This window comes from Emericellopsis atlantica (genome assembly GCF_019669845.1).
Source record: "Emericellopsis atlantica unplaced genomic scaffold F5Z01scaffold_1, whole genome shotgun sequence".
Taxonomy (NCBI): Eukaryota; Fungi; Ascomycota; class Sordariomycetes; order Hypocreales; family Bionectriaceae; genus Emericellopsis; species Emericellopsis atlantica.
The window spans coordinates 917,168-928,025 of record NW_025764703.1 but is presented as its reverse complement, the minus strand read 5'-3'; the positions used below and the strand labels follow the sequence as shown (position 1 = coordinate 928,025).

General features: G+C 55.4%; 4 protein-coding genes across 4 annotated transcripts; 1 reads left to right on the top strand and 3 right to left on the bottom strand.

The window, feature by feature from the left end:
- Nucleotides 1-315: 315 nt before the first annotated feature.
- On the top strand, nt 316-781 carry F5Z01DRAFT_669823 (putative acyl-CoA-binding protein like protein; the record flags this gene model as incomplete). Its single annotated transcript, XM_046264477.1, has 2 exons — nt 316-543; nt 632-781. 2 exons carry the CDS (start codon nt 316-318, stop codon nt 779-781), a joined length of 378 nt encoding a protein of 125 aa, XP_046123016.1.
- A 570-nt stretch (nt 782-1,351) lies between these two features.
- Nucleotides 1,352-2,848, bottom strand: F5Z01DRAFT_24842 (uncharacterized protein). The gene is made up of 2 exons (XM_046258471.1): nt 2,361-2,848; nt 1,352-2,308 (listed from the first exon to the last, which is right to left on the bottom strand). The coding sequence occupies exons 1-2, from the start codon at nt 2,638-2,640 to the stop codon at nt 1,782-1,784; spliced, it is 807 nt and encodes a 268-aa protein (XP_046123015.1). The 5' UTR covers nt 2,641-2,848; the 3' UTR covers nt 1,352-1,781.
- A 1,139-nt stretch (nt 2,849-3,987) lies between these two features.
- Nucleotides 3,988-5,685, bottom strand: F5Z01DRAFT_24642 (uncharacterized protein). The gene is made up of 3 exons (XM_046258452.1): nt 4,792-5,685; nt 4,603-4,743; nt 3,988-4,549 (listed from the first exon to the last, which is right to left on the bottom strand). The coding sequence occupies exons 1-3, from the start codon at nt 5,482-5,484 to the stop codon at nt 4,286-4,288; spliced, it is 1,098 nt and encodes a 365-aa protein (XP_046123014.1). The 5' UTR covers nt 5,485-5,685; the 3' UTR covers nt 3,988-4,285.
- A 201-nt stretch (nt 5,686-5,886) lies between these two features.
- F5Z01DRAFT_614086 (putative serine esterase-domain-containing protein) lies at nt 5,887-9,180 on the bottom strand (the record flags this gene model as incomplete). Its single annotated transcript, XM_046260796.1, has 1 exon — nt 5,887-9,180. The coding sequence occupies one exon, from the start codon at nt 9,178-9,180 to the stop codon at nt 5,887-5,889; it is 3,294 nt and encodes a 1,097-aa protein (XP_046123013.1).
- Nucleotides 9,181-10,858: the final 1,678 nt, after the last annotated feature.

The following is a 10,858-nucleotide window of genomic DNA, read 5'->3' as shown; positions in this document are numbered from 1 at the left end:
CCATCTGCTGTTTGCCAATGGTCTTAACTTGTACTACGTATTCACACGTGCAACCTCGAGTTACCCGAAGAAGCCTTTAATAAACCACCTTGTGATGGCCGAAAGTTGATCGCCGCCTCCCGTCCGCCCCACCCTCGCAAGCTTCCACAGTAATCCAGACCCCGACGTCACCTTGCCCCGTTGGCGCCATCTGCTAACATTCCCCTCCCCCTCCTTTTCCACACTCGACCATCCCAACAAATCCTCAACAACGACGACGACAAACAAAAACCACCATTCTTTTCCCCGCGACAACACACCAGCAACTCACTCACAATGTCTGCCTTTGACACCGCCGTCGCCGACTCCAAGAAGTTGACCAGCAAGCCTGGCAACGAGGACCTCCTCAAGCTCTACGGCAAGTCTTTGCATGACCAGCCCCTTTACACAGGGGCGCGATGCGGACGGCAGACAGTCACTAACATGACTATTGCAGCTCTCTTCAAGGTCGCCAACGGCGAGGACATCTCCAAGGCGCCCGCTCCCGGCATGTTCGATCTCAAGGTCCGTCCGCCCCGGTCACCTCTCGTTCCCTCCCCCCGCCCCCGCGAGGACCCCCCACAGATAGAACAAGAGAACTCACAAATACCAGGGCAAGGCCAAGAAGAACGCGTGGCAGCAGGTCGTTGACGAGGGCACCACCCCCGACCAGGCCAAGGAGCAGTACATCCAGCTCGTCGAGAGCCTCAAGGAGTCGTGCGGCTACGATGCGAACAAGGAGCCCGAGGCGGTTGGCGCATAGACGTATAAAGCTACAGTAGCTAAGATAAATGGCGGAAGCCAACGCCTGGGACCCAGATTTGAATAATTTTGTCGCGCTGAAATATATTGCATATCTTTGGTCGCGCCTTGTGTTGCAATGACCACGCCGAGAAGAAGACGTATTCTCATTGCATGCCTTCTGACTTGGCTGCTCCCTCGAGCTGAACAGTATCGTTCGACAATAACGTGAGCTTCACTAAGACCGCACGCGGGCGAGTGCAGGAGATGCCTGCCACACTCCACCTTCTGGTTAAAAATAAGAATCGCCTCTCCACGTTGTACACTGCGTCGATCACCAACAGCCCGCGAGACATACATGAAGCAAGGCACAAGGTGCCTATCGCGCTCGTATTTCGCATGAAGCAGCTGGGAAGCGGAGCAAAGCTATCTGCGTGCATGTCTCCCACGTCAGACGCTACCTCGATTACGTTGGAGGCGCGCGAATTGCCGATGTCGCGTCAACGGCTCCCGCATTCCAGAGCACACACGCTTTTCCTTTGTGGGTTTACGACGTGGGGTCTACTGTTATGTCTCACTTACACCAAACGACAGTCACGTAGTGCATATCAACGCCAAAGTCGTCGTGTATATCAGGTCCATTAGGTGAATACGTACAAACAAGTGAGACGCTAGAGCCATATGCCTCTGCGCCCACCAAGAAGAGGAGCTACCGCGCGCGCGCGGTAGGAGGTATAATGCGAAGAAATATGTACCAAATCCAAAAAACAAAAGCCACCCAATCCCGCCAGGGCGGCCACCATGAAAAAAGTTCGCTCCGAGAGATCACGTCAAATCCTTTCCAACTCCTAGCTATGAGACATGGGAGGTGGGTCTGGACAAAACTTTCATACGCAGACAAGCCTAAGTTGGGACCATCTCACCCCCATTGTGTGCAATCGCTCGCAAGAGGCAGCGGGCGTCATGGCGCACCGCGTCTCTTGCTTTTCATAAACCTCGTCAGAATCGGCGGTTCGAAGTGCTTAGAAGAGAGCGACGAAACCAGCGCCAGCGATGAGCAGGGCAAGGCTGACACCAGAGGTGGCAGCAGCACCAGGCTCATCGGTGTTGCCGGGCTCCTGGGGCGAGGTGGTGTCCACAGGGGCGTCGACGAGCTTGGTCGAGGTCACGACGTGAGCCGAGGTGTAGGCGCTGGTGCTGTTGGTACCGATCCACTTGCTGGTGAACGAGCTGGAGATGGTGGGGGTCTCGCAGATGGTGGTGGTGGTCTCAGGCTCAGGCGTAGTTGTAGGGGTGACCTCGGCAATGACAAAGGCGGTGGAGGTGGTCTCCTCCTCCGAGGTCGTGCTGGTCGTGCTTGTAGTGCTGGTGGTGGACTCCTGCTCCGAGGTGGTGGTGGTGGAGGTGGTGGAGGTAGACTCGGTAGCAGTCTCGAGACCACCGTCAACACCGTACGCAGCGGCGCACTCCTCGAGGTCCATGGAGTCGGGGCAGCACCAGGTCTCAAGCTGGGTGTCGTGGGTGCAGTAGTAGCCCTTGTCGCAGGAGTCTGGAAATTGATTAGCATTGCTCTTTCTTTCCAGGAGCGCCGTGTCACTCACTGCCGGTGCCGTCAGTGCAGCACAGCTGGTCGACAGTCGGGTTGTAGCAGTGGACGGTGGCATCGTTGGATGGGCACTGAACGTAGCCAACATCGCAGGCATCGGCGCAGGTCTCGCCGCCCTTGTTGCAGACAATTTCCTCGGGCTGGTAGCCAAAGGTATCGCGACGGGACAGGCTCAGGTTGGGGACGGCCATGACAGCGAGCTTGTAGGGCTGGGGCTTTGCAGCCGCGTGGGCGGCGCACGCCAGAACGGCGACGGAAGCAGTGCGGAAGAGCATTTTGGCGTTTGAGGTGATTTTCAAAGTGGTGTTGTGAGGGCGGTTGTGAGAGTCGCGTACAAGAGCAGACAGATAACCAAGTGCGGCGTGTGAGCGTGGGGTGCTGAAAGAGCGTAACGAGATTCACTAGGAACTCTGAAAAAGAGGGAATGAGGCGACAAAGGCCGAAAAGTGAGTGTGAGGCACGAGGAGATGTTGCTGTTGTAGTTATGGAAGAGAGGAAGCAGAGCAAGAGACCGAAATGAGCGAGCTGAGACGGGGGGCTGCGAGGGTTATGGTGGGTCGTCGTCGAGAGGGATCTCCTTAATCTTACTGAGGCGGGCGCGGCGCCAGCCGCTGGTTGGCTGCTCATTTCCCCAGCGACGGCCACCCGCTGGGCGCTTTGGGTGTACAGCGGACCTGGCGCTAGACGGTGGCCCGTGCTCTGGCAGCAATCCATGTCGCGTGCCTGGCGCTAAGCCTTTCTGGGACCGCCATCCATCTTGGCTTCATGTCCAGCGGGCAGCGTCTTGCACGGTGATTGGAAAGTGGCCGCCTCCCTCCACGGTAGTTGTAGACAACCTTGCAAATCTTGATTCGATCCTAGGATCGGTCAAAAATCACAGGCAAGTGGAACATTTCTATAATCTTAATTTGCTCTCGTCTCTGCAATTACTGACTGCCTCCGCGCTGGCTTCAAGCAGAGTTGTTGATGGCGCGTGTACGTACGGACTGGAGATGCGCTGTTATGCAACCGCATAGCTGCTGGCGATGCAGGAACGTGGACGCTTCATGTTGCGCCACGTGAGTAATGGTGTCCTCGTCGTGGGCCCACCGGATGCAACTCTGTGCTTTTGAGATTTTCTTTTCCAGCCAGCAGTTTGACTCATTGTTGAAAAACAGAATTTTCTTCCTCACAACGGGACCGAATGAGGCGGTTGACAGCAGGCCGTCGTCTGCGCTGAGTGACTTCTTGCGTGGTGCCGTCAACGGTGAGCGATATGTCACATGCAGTTTGGACTCCTCATCGTCAACTTCAAATCTGTCGATGCAAGTTCAGTAAGCGCTGGTGGACAATTGTGCATTCAACGAGAATCGTCTTGCCGTAGTCCGATGTGACTGGTCTCAACTTGGCCGTACCCTTCATGTCTCTGCCGTCTTGTTTAAGGCATCTTTGAGCCTTGAAGCTCTCCCTTCCTTGTTCTATTTCGCTGTTTCGCCTCCCGGGATCGCTACCCTACTCGTCAGAATGGCGCCAATGAGCCCAGAGCTGATTCTCGCTATCCGGATGGTCTCCTGAGGCGCCACCGAGTCCACTGTCAGTCGAAACTGAGTGAAATTACCCATAACTGGACAATCTCGTGGCGTCTCCTACAATGACAGAACTTGCCTACTGTGCAGTAATGATTGTGTGTGCAGGCAGACAAGCCCGGACTTTCCTCAACTTCAACACCATCACAGTTGACCCAGGCAGTGCCAGTGATCTGGTTCCAAGTGAAGCAATAACATTGTATATCTGTTCCAGCTTTATATGTTGTTCATGTTCTTCTTTCAAGCCGTGTTCCTTCTTCAATCCAGACTCTTCGTCTGCGACGTCGCCAGTCCAACTCCCTCTCGAATATCTGATACAACACGCTCTCCTGTTACACGACCTCTCCACCTCTTCTCATGCCAAGGTTTCAACACCAAGTCTTCGGGCCATGTCCATCAGAGCCACCCTAAGCTGCATCTTGCTGCCATGTTGAACGGATCGCTTGAGCTCAGCAGCAGTCGCCTTCTGCGCTTCGAGCTCACGCTTGATCTCCTCGAGCGCTGTCTGCGTCGCATGCTCACGCTGTTCAGATTGCGTGATCTTGTTCTCCGCTTCCTTCAGACGTCTCTTGACCATCTTCATAGCCTTCTTGGGCTTCTTCTTTGGGCTGGGCGTGTCCTGTCCGGCTGTTAGCACCGTGCTTGCTACACCAAGCTGGGGCTTGCACTGACCTCGGCCGTCCCCCCTTCTTCCTCAGCAGCTGCACCATCACTTTGCGGTCGCTTGCAGCTTTGCTCGTGTTCGGCGTTGAAAAATCCAAGTCCAGTCGGCTTGACGGGCCAAGCAGTCGTCTCGGAACAGTTCCCCCAGTTCTGTGAATCCGTTAGCATGTTATACAGTCGGAAACTGAAATCACGTACAGTTTCCATGCATCTCTTTCCCTGCTCCATGATGTCTGCCTTGCTGGTGGTAGGAGGTGACAATGCCATACCAACAGCTTCAGCGATCCCACTGTCATCCCCATCCTCATCCTCGCTGCTTACGAGGTCAATGACGGATGCATCCCTCTCCGCCAAGATATCTTGGGCCCCGGTAAAGTCGATACATGGCCAGCTCTCTGTTCGTGGGGGAACTTGTCCTGGATATGTCTCTTTAAAGTCACCTCCGAACACGTCTTCGTTGCTGCTCAGCCTGTACCGCTGCGCAATGAGCTTTGCTGCTCTCCCGCGCTTGAACGTGGTCAGCGCCTTCAAGTGATGCTGTTCGTGGAAGCCATTGTCTTTGTGCTGCTCGACGTAGTACAGCCTCAGTGCGGCGAAGACGGGGTATGTGTAGTCGTAGTAGTTCTTTGTGAGGAAGACTCGGTGCAGGTGGTGCTCCGAGGGGACAGACTCTACTCTTCGGGCAACAAGGTCTGGAGGGATGAGGTGGTCATACGCGTACTGAGCATGCTGACGCTCCTCAAGCGTCATCCTCCGTTCGTGTTTAGAATACCAATCGGCGTAAATGCGTTTGATATCGTCGCATTTTACCCGGCCATCGCTATCCAAGCGGAGCTCGAAGCCTGGGTCTTCAGGGAGCGGATCGAGCTCGTCGATCCAAGGGCGAAACATGATTCAAGGTGTGAGTGAGCTAGGTATTGGTTACTAGAGAATTGTAGAAGGAAGAAGGCAAAAGAGTTGATTGTGAAGGTGAAATACAACGTGAGGGTCAGACTGAGCGTCGAGGGGGAGGTTGGAGACTCCTGGGAGCGAGCATACTAAAGGCATTTGTGACAGTGAAAGTGAGAAGAAACTAAGACGAGTGTTAGAGCCATCCGTCATTTGTAGCTCAGTAATTTGAACTCATATGGGAGTTGGCTTTCACGCCAACCGATCTCAACTATTCATCATCAGCAGACTCACGTACGAAAAGGAGTTGCAAAGAGCACACACCCCAACCCCTGCAGAATCAAACAATGCAAACGCAACGCCTATGAAGATTAGCCGTACATATTATACTCTAGTATTCACCGTCTACACATCAGAGCCAGTCCCTTCCACCGTATCCGTTCTATGCGGCTCTGGACTCTTGGCCCCCGACGGCCTCGCCCTGCCTCCCTTGCCCACAATCTTCTCCTTCCAATTCCACTCCTTGGCCGGACTCGCCTCCCCGAAGTCGATATCGCTCTCCACTTCAGAGTCGACCCAGTCGCGATCGGACCACGACATGGAATCGCCTCGCTCCAGCTGGCGAGGCTCCGACTCCTGCTTCGTTCGGCTGGGCGAGCTGGGCGCGGTAGGACGCAGGTCAGAGACTTTGTCTTCTGCCTCGCGTGATTCACTGTCTGTCCGCGCCTCGGATGTCTTGCGTTCGGCGCTCTTCGTGTCGCTCTTGGTCTCCCCGCCGTCCTCGTGCGGTGGTTGGTTCATGTCCAGGGCACGCTCGCCGGACACCTCGTCCTCATCACGCATGCGCGCCGCGGCCGAGTCGCTAAAGTGTGCATCGCAGATGTGCTTAACAACAGGCCAACCATACGCATTCACAAACATGCGTCGCACAAAGATGTTGTTGTGGGCATCTGGCTCGAGCTTGACAAGCACCTTTCGCCAGGAGAGGTCTCTGTGGTAGCCGCGGGCAATCTTCTCCTCGACCCGCATGTTCGATGCATCGACGACGTGATCGGCTCCTGGCTCTTCTGGGCCGGATGCCGGGTTGGCCTCCTGATCTTTGGCCGCCGTGTCGTATTCATCCGTCTTTGACGACCCGTGTGCGGAAGACGACGCATTCGACAGCGTTCCCGTGTTCGACCTGCCAAAGGTTCTCCGGCGTACCGGTTGCGTGGGTCGTTTCTTCATAGGCGGCGCAGGGATGTCTTGCGGGTGATACACACGATCATGGAAGATGGTCCGGGGCCGCTTCGCAGGGTCCACCAGATACTCAACGTCGGGCACGTGTGGGTTGAGGAGATCGCCTGCCGCCTCGAAGAAAGTAGTGCGAGGCGGCGTATTCAGGGCGTTGATCTCCTCTTCAAACTCCTGACCTGTCGTTGCCTTGCCCTGGGCCCGTGGAGGCTCAACCTCGGTAGAGTCTGACGTCCCAGAGGTGAGTGTAGTGCTAGATGCAAGCTCACCCTTCTTGGTCTGACTTTTATCATAGATCTGCCTCTGTTTGTGTGTCATGGGGGCCGGCTTAGACTCGTTGCTTCGGAACAAATTGAAGAAGCCTGACAGGGGACCCGGAACGCCTTGCTGAGATGCCTGCTCGGACGGCCCATCCTCGCCACGGGGCGTGACCACTGATTCTAGGCTCACGCGGTCATCTTCCTCGACAGCATTCGTCGACGGTTGAGGGACCTGAGACATGTGACCCCTGGGCGTATCCGTTCCAGAATCGGTCGTCTGCTCGTGTGATGACGACCCTGGAGGGAGTGATTGCCTGAGCCTCGTGTTCGCCATGTTCGTCCCCGTAAGCTCAGCCCAGCCAAAGCCTACCATTGTCTCGACGAGACCGGCATCTCTTCTAGCCTTTTCAACTCTGCCCAGGCCGTGCCAGTCTAGGAATAGCAGACAACTCGTTCGCAAGGGGACGATGCCATCGTTTACAACGTTTGAATACACCGTGCGATTCCTGAACTTCTTAAGCGCAGTGTGTGCTGGACCAGTGGGCAGAATCCTGAGAAGCGGTTTCGACTCTGGCTGCGACTCGCCATAGACTTTCTTATGCGCGGTCTCGCCGAGGTTGCCCACAATGGCGCCCCATCCGCTTCTGGCCAAGGTCGGTGCCCGCCAGGTCAAGCCCAAGTCCTTTCCTGTGCGGCCCACGAGACCAAAGTCCAGCGCAAACTTGACATACATGGGATTCTCGTTGCTAAGTCCTAGGAATGGAGTGGCGAGTGCGATAAAGTTGATTGGCGTGATGAGAGTGAAGAACTCCGGTGAGTGTTTTTGTATGTACGCAACGGCATAGGTCTGCACGAGGCCTCCTAGCGAATGCGCGATGAAACTGATACTGGTGATCTTATAGGGTCGATGCTCTTTGGCATGGTCACGATGTCTCCCCGCGTGGACAGTGCTGTGCTTGTGCGTTGCTTTGCCTTCGTTGTTCTTGTCGTGAGCCGCTTTGCCCACCCTGGTGTTATGCTCGCTGTGGTCGGTCATATCCTTGCCCGCGGGCAGGAAAGGTTGATCGGGATATGTCATGGAGAGAACATATCGCGCCAGTCGCTTGCCAAGGTACTTGATACCACGCTCCGTCTTAGTTGCATTGCCTGAGTAACCTCGGACAATGACCTCCTCGTCGTCATCATCGTCGTCGTCAACAACTGGGTTCTCCTGGTCTTGGGCTGACCTAGGCTCTGTTGGGGTGGCGCTTCGCTCGTCGTCGGATGTCCTCCTGGAAGATCTCTCCCTGGCACGCCTCTCTTTGCGGTCGATCTTTGCCTGCGCCACGGCTGCATCTATGCTCTCCTTCATGAAAAGCATATCAGCTCCGAGATTGCTGTGCAGCCCATGCGTGAGGACCACTAGATGCACCTTCTTCTGCTTCCGTGGCATGTGGTCCTCCTGCGTCTCTTTATCTCCCGTGTTGACCATGCTCTCTACCGGCTTATCCGAGCCCGCACGTTTCTCAACTCTTTCGTCGCCCTTGTCGTCCCATTCCGGTAGCCGCGGCGTATTCCAGAGCGACGCAGTATCCTCCACCGAGAGTTGTACAGCACCGGAAAAGATACCCTTTGGTTGCCCTGGATGATGCCCATCCTTGGACCCGATGCTCTGCTGATGGTCTGCGAGCTTCCCGGGCTGCGACTGATGGTTCTGGTTTGACATCCCAGGCACCGCGCCACCGAGGCTCAGGGACTTTTTGTCCCGCGCCAGGAGCACTTCGTAGCCAACGGCGGCGCTGGTGGAGAAGATCACCTGGGAAGAGACCTCGACCACCCAGCTCGCCTTCTCTTGATCATGGTCGGCGCTCTTTCCAAATCCACCGTGGGCGCCCGCACCAGCGCCTTGTCGGATGTCCTCTGGCACAATCAACTCACACTCCCAGGAGCCTCCCGCCTTGACCATGGGCTCGAACTCGGGTACGCCATACTTCTTGGGGCTCGCGAATTTCTCGTTTGGATTGAAGCCTTGCGGGTAGGCAGCGACAGAGAGCGTGTAGGGACCGTGGACAAAGGCCGCACGGAGAGCGATCGCAGACGTATTCTTGATTCGAAGGTATAGCTTCTCGGGGGAGGGCAAGATGCGATCTTGGGATGGCGTGTAGGTGACGGTGTAGCGGATGACCTCGCCGACCTTGACGCTGCCTGTCTGGTGCACGAGAAGCATTGTGATGATGACAGGCCCGAGCCGACAATCTGAGCGCCAGGTGGCGCTGGTAGAGATGACTGGAAGCGGTCGTGCTCGCGCCAGCCAGGTTTCGTCCGTGTGCGCGTGACCCAACAGGAGGTGACGGCAACGACGACGACTGGACTGACTGTCGGTGCGGTGGTGGGGGGAAGTCGGATCGGCTGCCGATAGAGGTGCAGAATTATCTTGGCGGGATAATACCTGTAGGCAGCACCTATCGATAAGTCTGGTCCCTGACTTATTCATGGCAACAAATCGACGTCATCTCTTCTCTTTATATTCTCCTACTCAACGCTACTACTGAACGCTACGAAAAACTACTTCGCCACAACTTGTAGTGCAGTTCGATCGGTAAAGGCGTACTCATTGCACACTCAAGAACCTGAGAGCTGAGTCTGGACGTCACTCTCTGCAAGCGGATGTCCTGGGCACGAAGCGCTGGCTTGCATAGCCACATGGCAGCCGGTCAGTATTGTCCCCTCGGACCCCAACTGAACCCGAACATGCCGGCTCATCAGCGACCTCGCAGGCTCGGACATCCGATTGTTCATTGTTGCGTATCATGTCGCGATTAGCTTCCAGAGCAAGAACAGTGTCGCGTGGCCTGGTCGCGTGATGAATAGCCAGCCAATCGGCAGTGAGTGTGGGTGGCCGACTCATCTATGATGGCTCGTCGAACACGCCAGAAGCCAACAACTCCAATTGTTCCAAGAGTGTCATTTCAAGCCACGCGCTGTGGTTCTTAACGGCTAGCTGATGATCAGTGCAAGCTCAAGCGTATCATTGGTCGTGATCAGACCAATCAATCCAGTCTTTATACTGTCTGGAGCAAATGGGAATTCACTGCACTTTGGTGATACCAAACTACAGCGCAGGAGGCCAGTCGTTTGGCTCACGAATCGGTCATCACCAACCTGTCTCGAGCACACATATCGAACCAGTTGCACAATTCGTACGAAAATTCGTCCTCCGACTTCGAGTCTTCGCAAACAATCGATCTTTGGAGCCAGCACGTGTTGCAAGCTCAGCTATCCCAAGTTGAACCTGGAGCGTCGAAATATATCTGTCTGCATCTGCACAAAACGTCAAAGGCTCAAGTTTGATCGTTTGCGCAGTATGATGCCTTGGCCGAAAGACAACACTCTCACTTGTTGGAACAAGCTTCAGATACTTGGCAATGTTGAGAAACTTTGGGCAAAGTAACTATCGGATGCCCAGAAAAGCAGTGAGAATGGCCACTCCACCACCTTCGACACCCGGTCAGCCTGCCCAGTGAAAGAATGTGCATTTCGTGTCATGCTCTGCTTCGTATTGCCGGTCAGTTGTGAAGGAGTCGAGCTAACTCTGACTTGTCGCATGTCACATCCATCCGCTTGACGCGCAAAGTCGACCTCGTTGAGTAGTGACCGTGATGAACAGCGAGCCTAGAGCAACCGACAGCGCGACTACACACTCATCTAGGCCAGCCAAGATTTGAACACGGAGCGCACCAGACGCATTGGGTATTTTCAACACATGCTGCACCCTTCCTGCATGCTGAAGACTTGCACTCACGGCGGGGCGTCCGCGAAACACACCATCAGTCAAGCACAAGAAGGACCAGTATGCCTAATGTTATGCGGGAGTGGTTCACAGCTACTTTATCCTGCCCGAACCC

Coding starts and splice junctions, on each gene's coding strand:
- F5Z01DRAFT_24842 (XM_046258471.1), bottom strand. CDS start 2,640: ATGCTCTTCCGCACTGCTTCCGTCGCCGTTCTGGCGTGCGCCGCCCAC. Junction 2,309..2,360: donor CTGCACTGACGGCACCGGCA/GTGAGTGACACG, acceptor ATCAATTTCCAG/ACTCCTGCGACAAGGGCTAC.
- F5Z01DRAFT_24642 (XM_046258452.1), bottom strand. CDS start 5,484: ATGTTTCGCCCTTGGATCGACGAGCTCGATCCGCTCCCTGAAGACCCA. Junction 4,744..4,791: donor GAAAGAGATGCATGGAAACT/GTACGTGATTTC, acceptor ACGGATTCACAG/AACTGGGGGAACTGTTCCGA. Junction 4,550..4,602: donor AAGAAGGGGGGACGGCCGAG/GTCAGTGCAAGC, acceptor ACAGCCGGACAG/GACACGCCCAGCCCAAAGAA.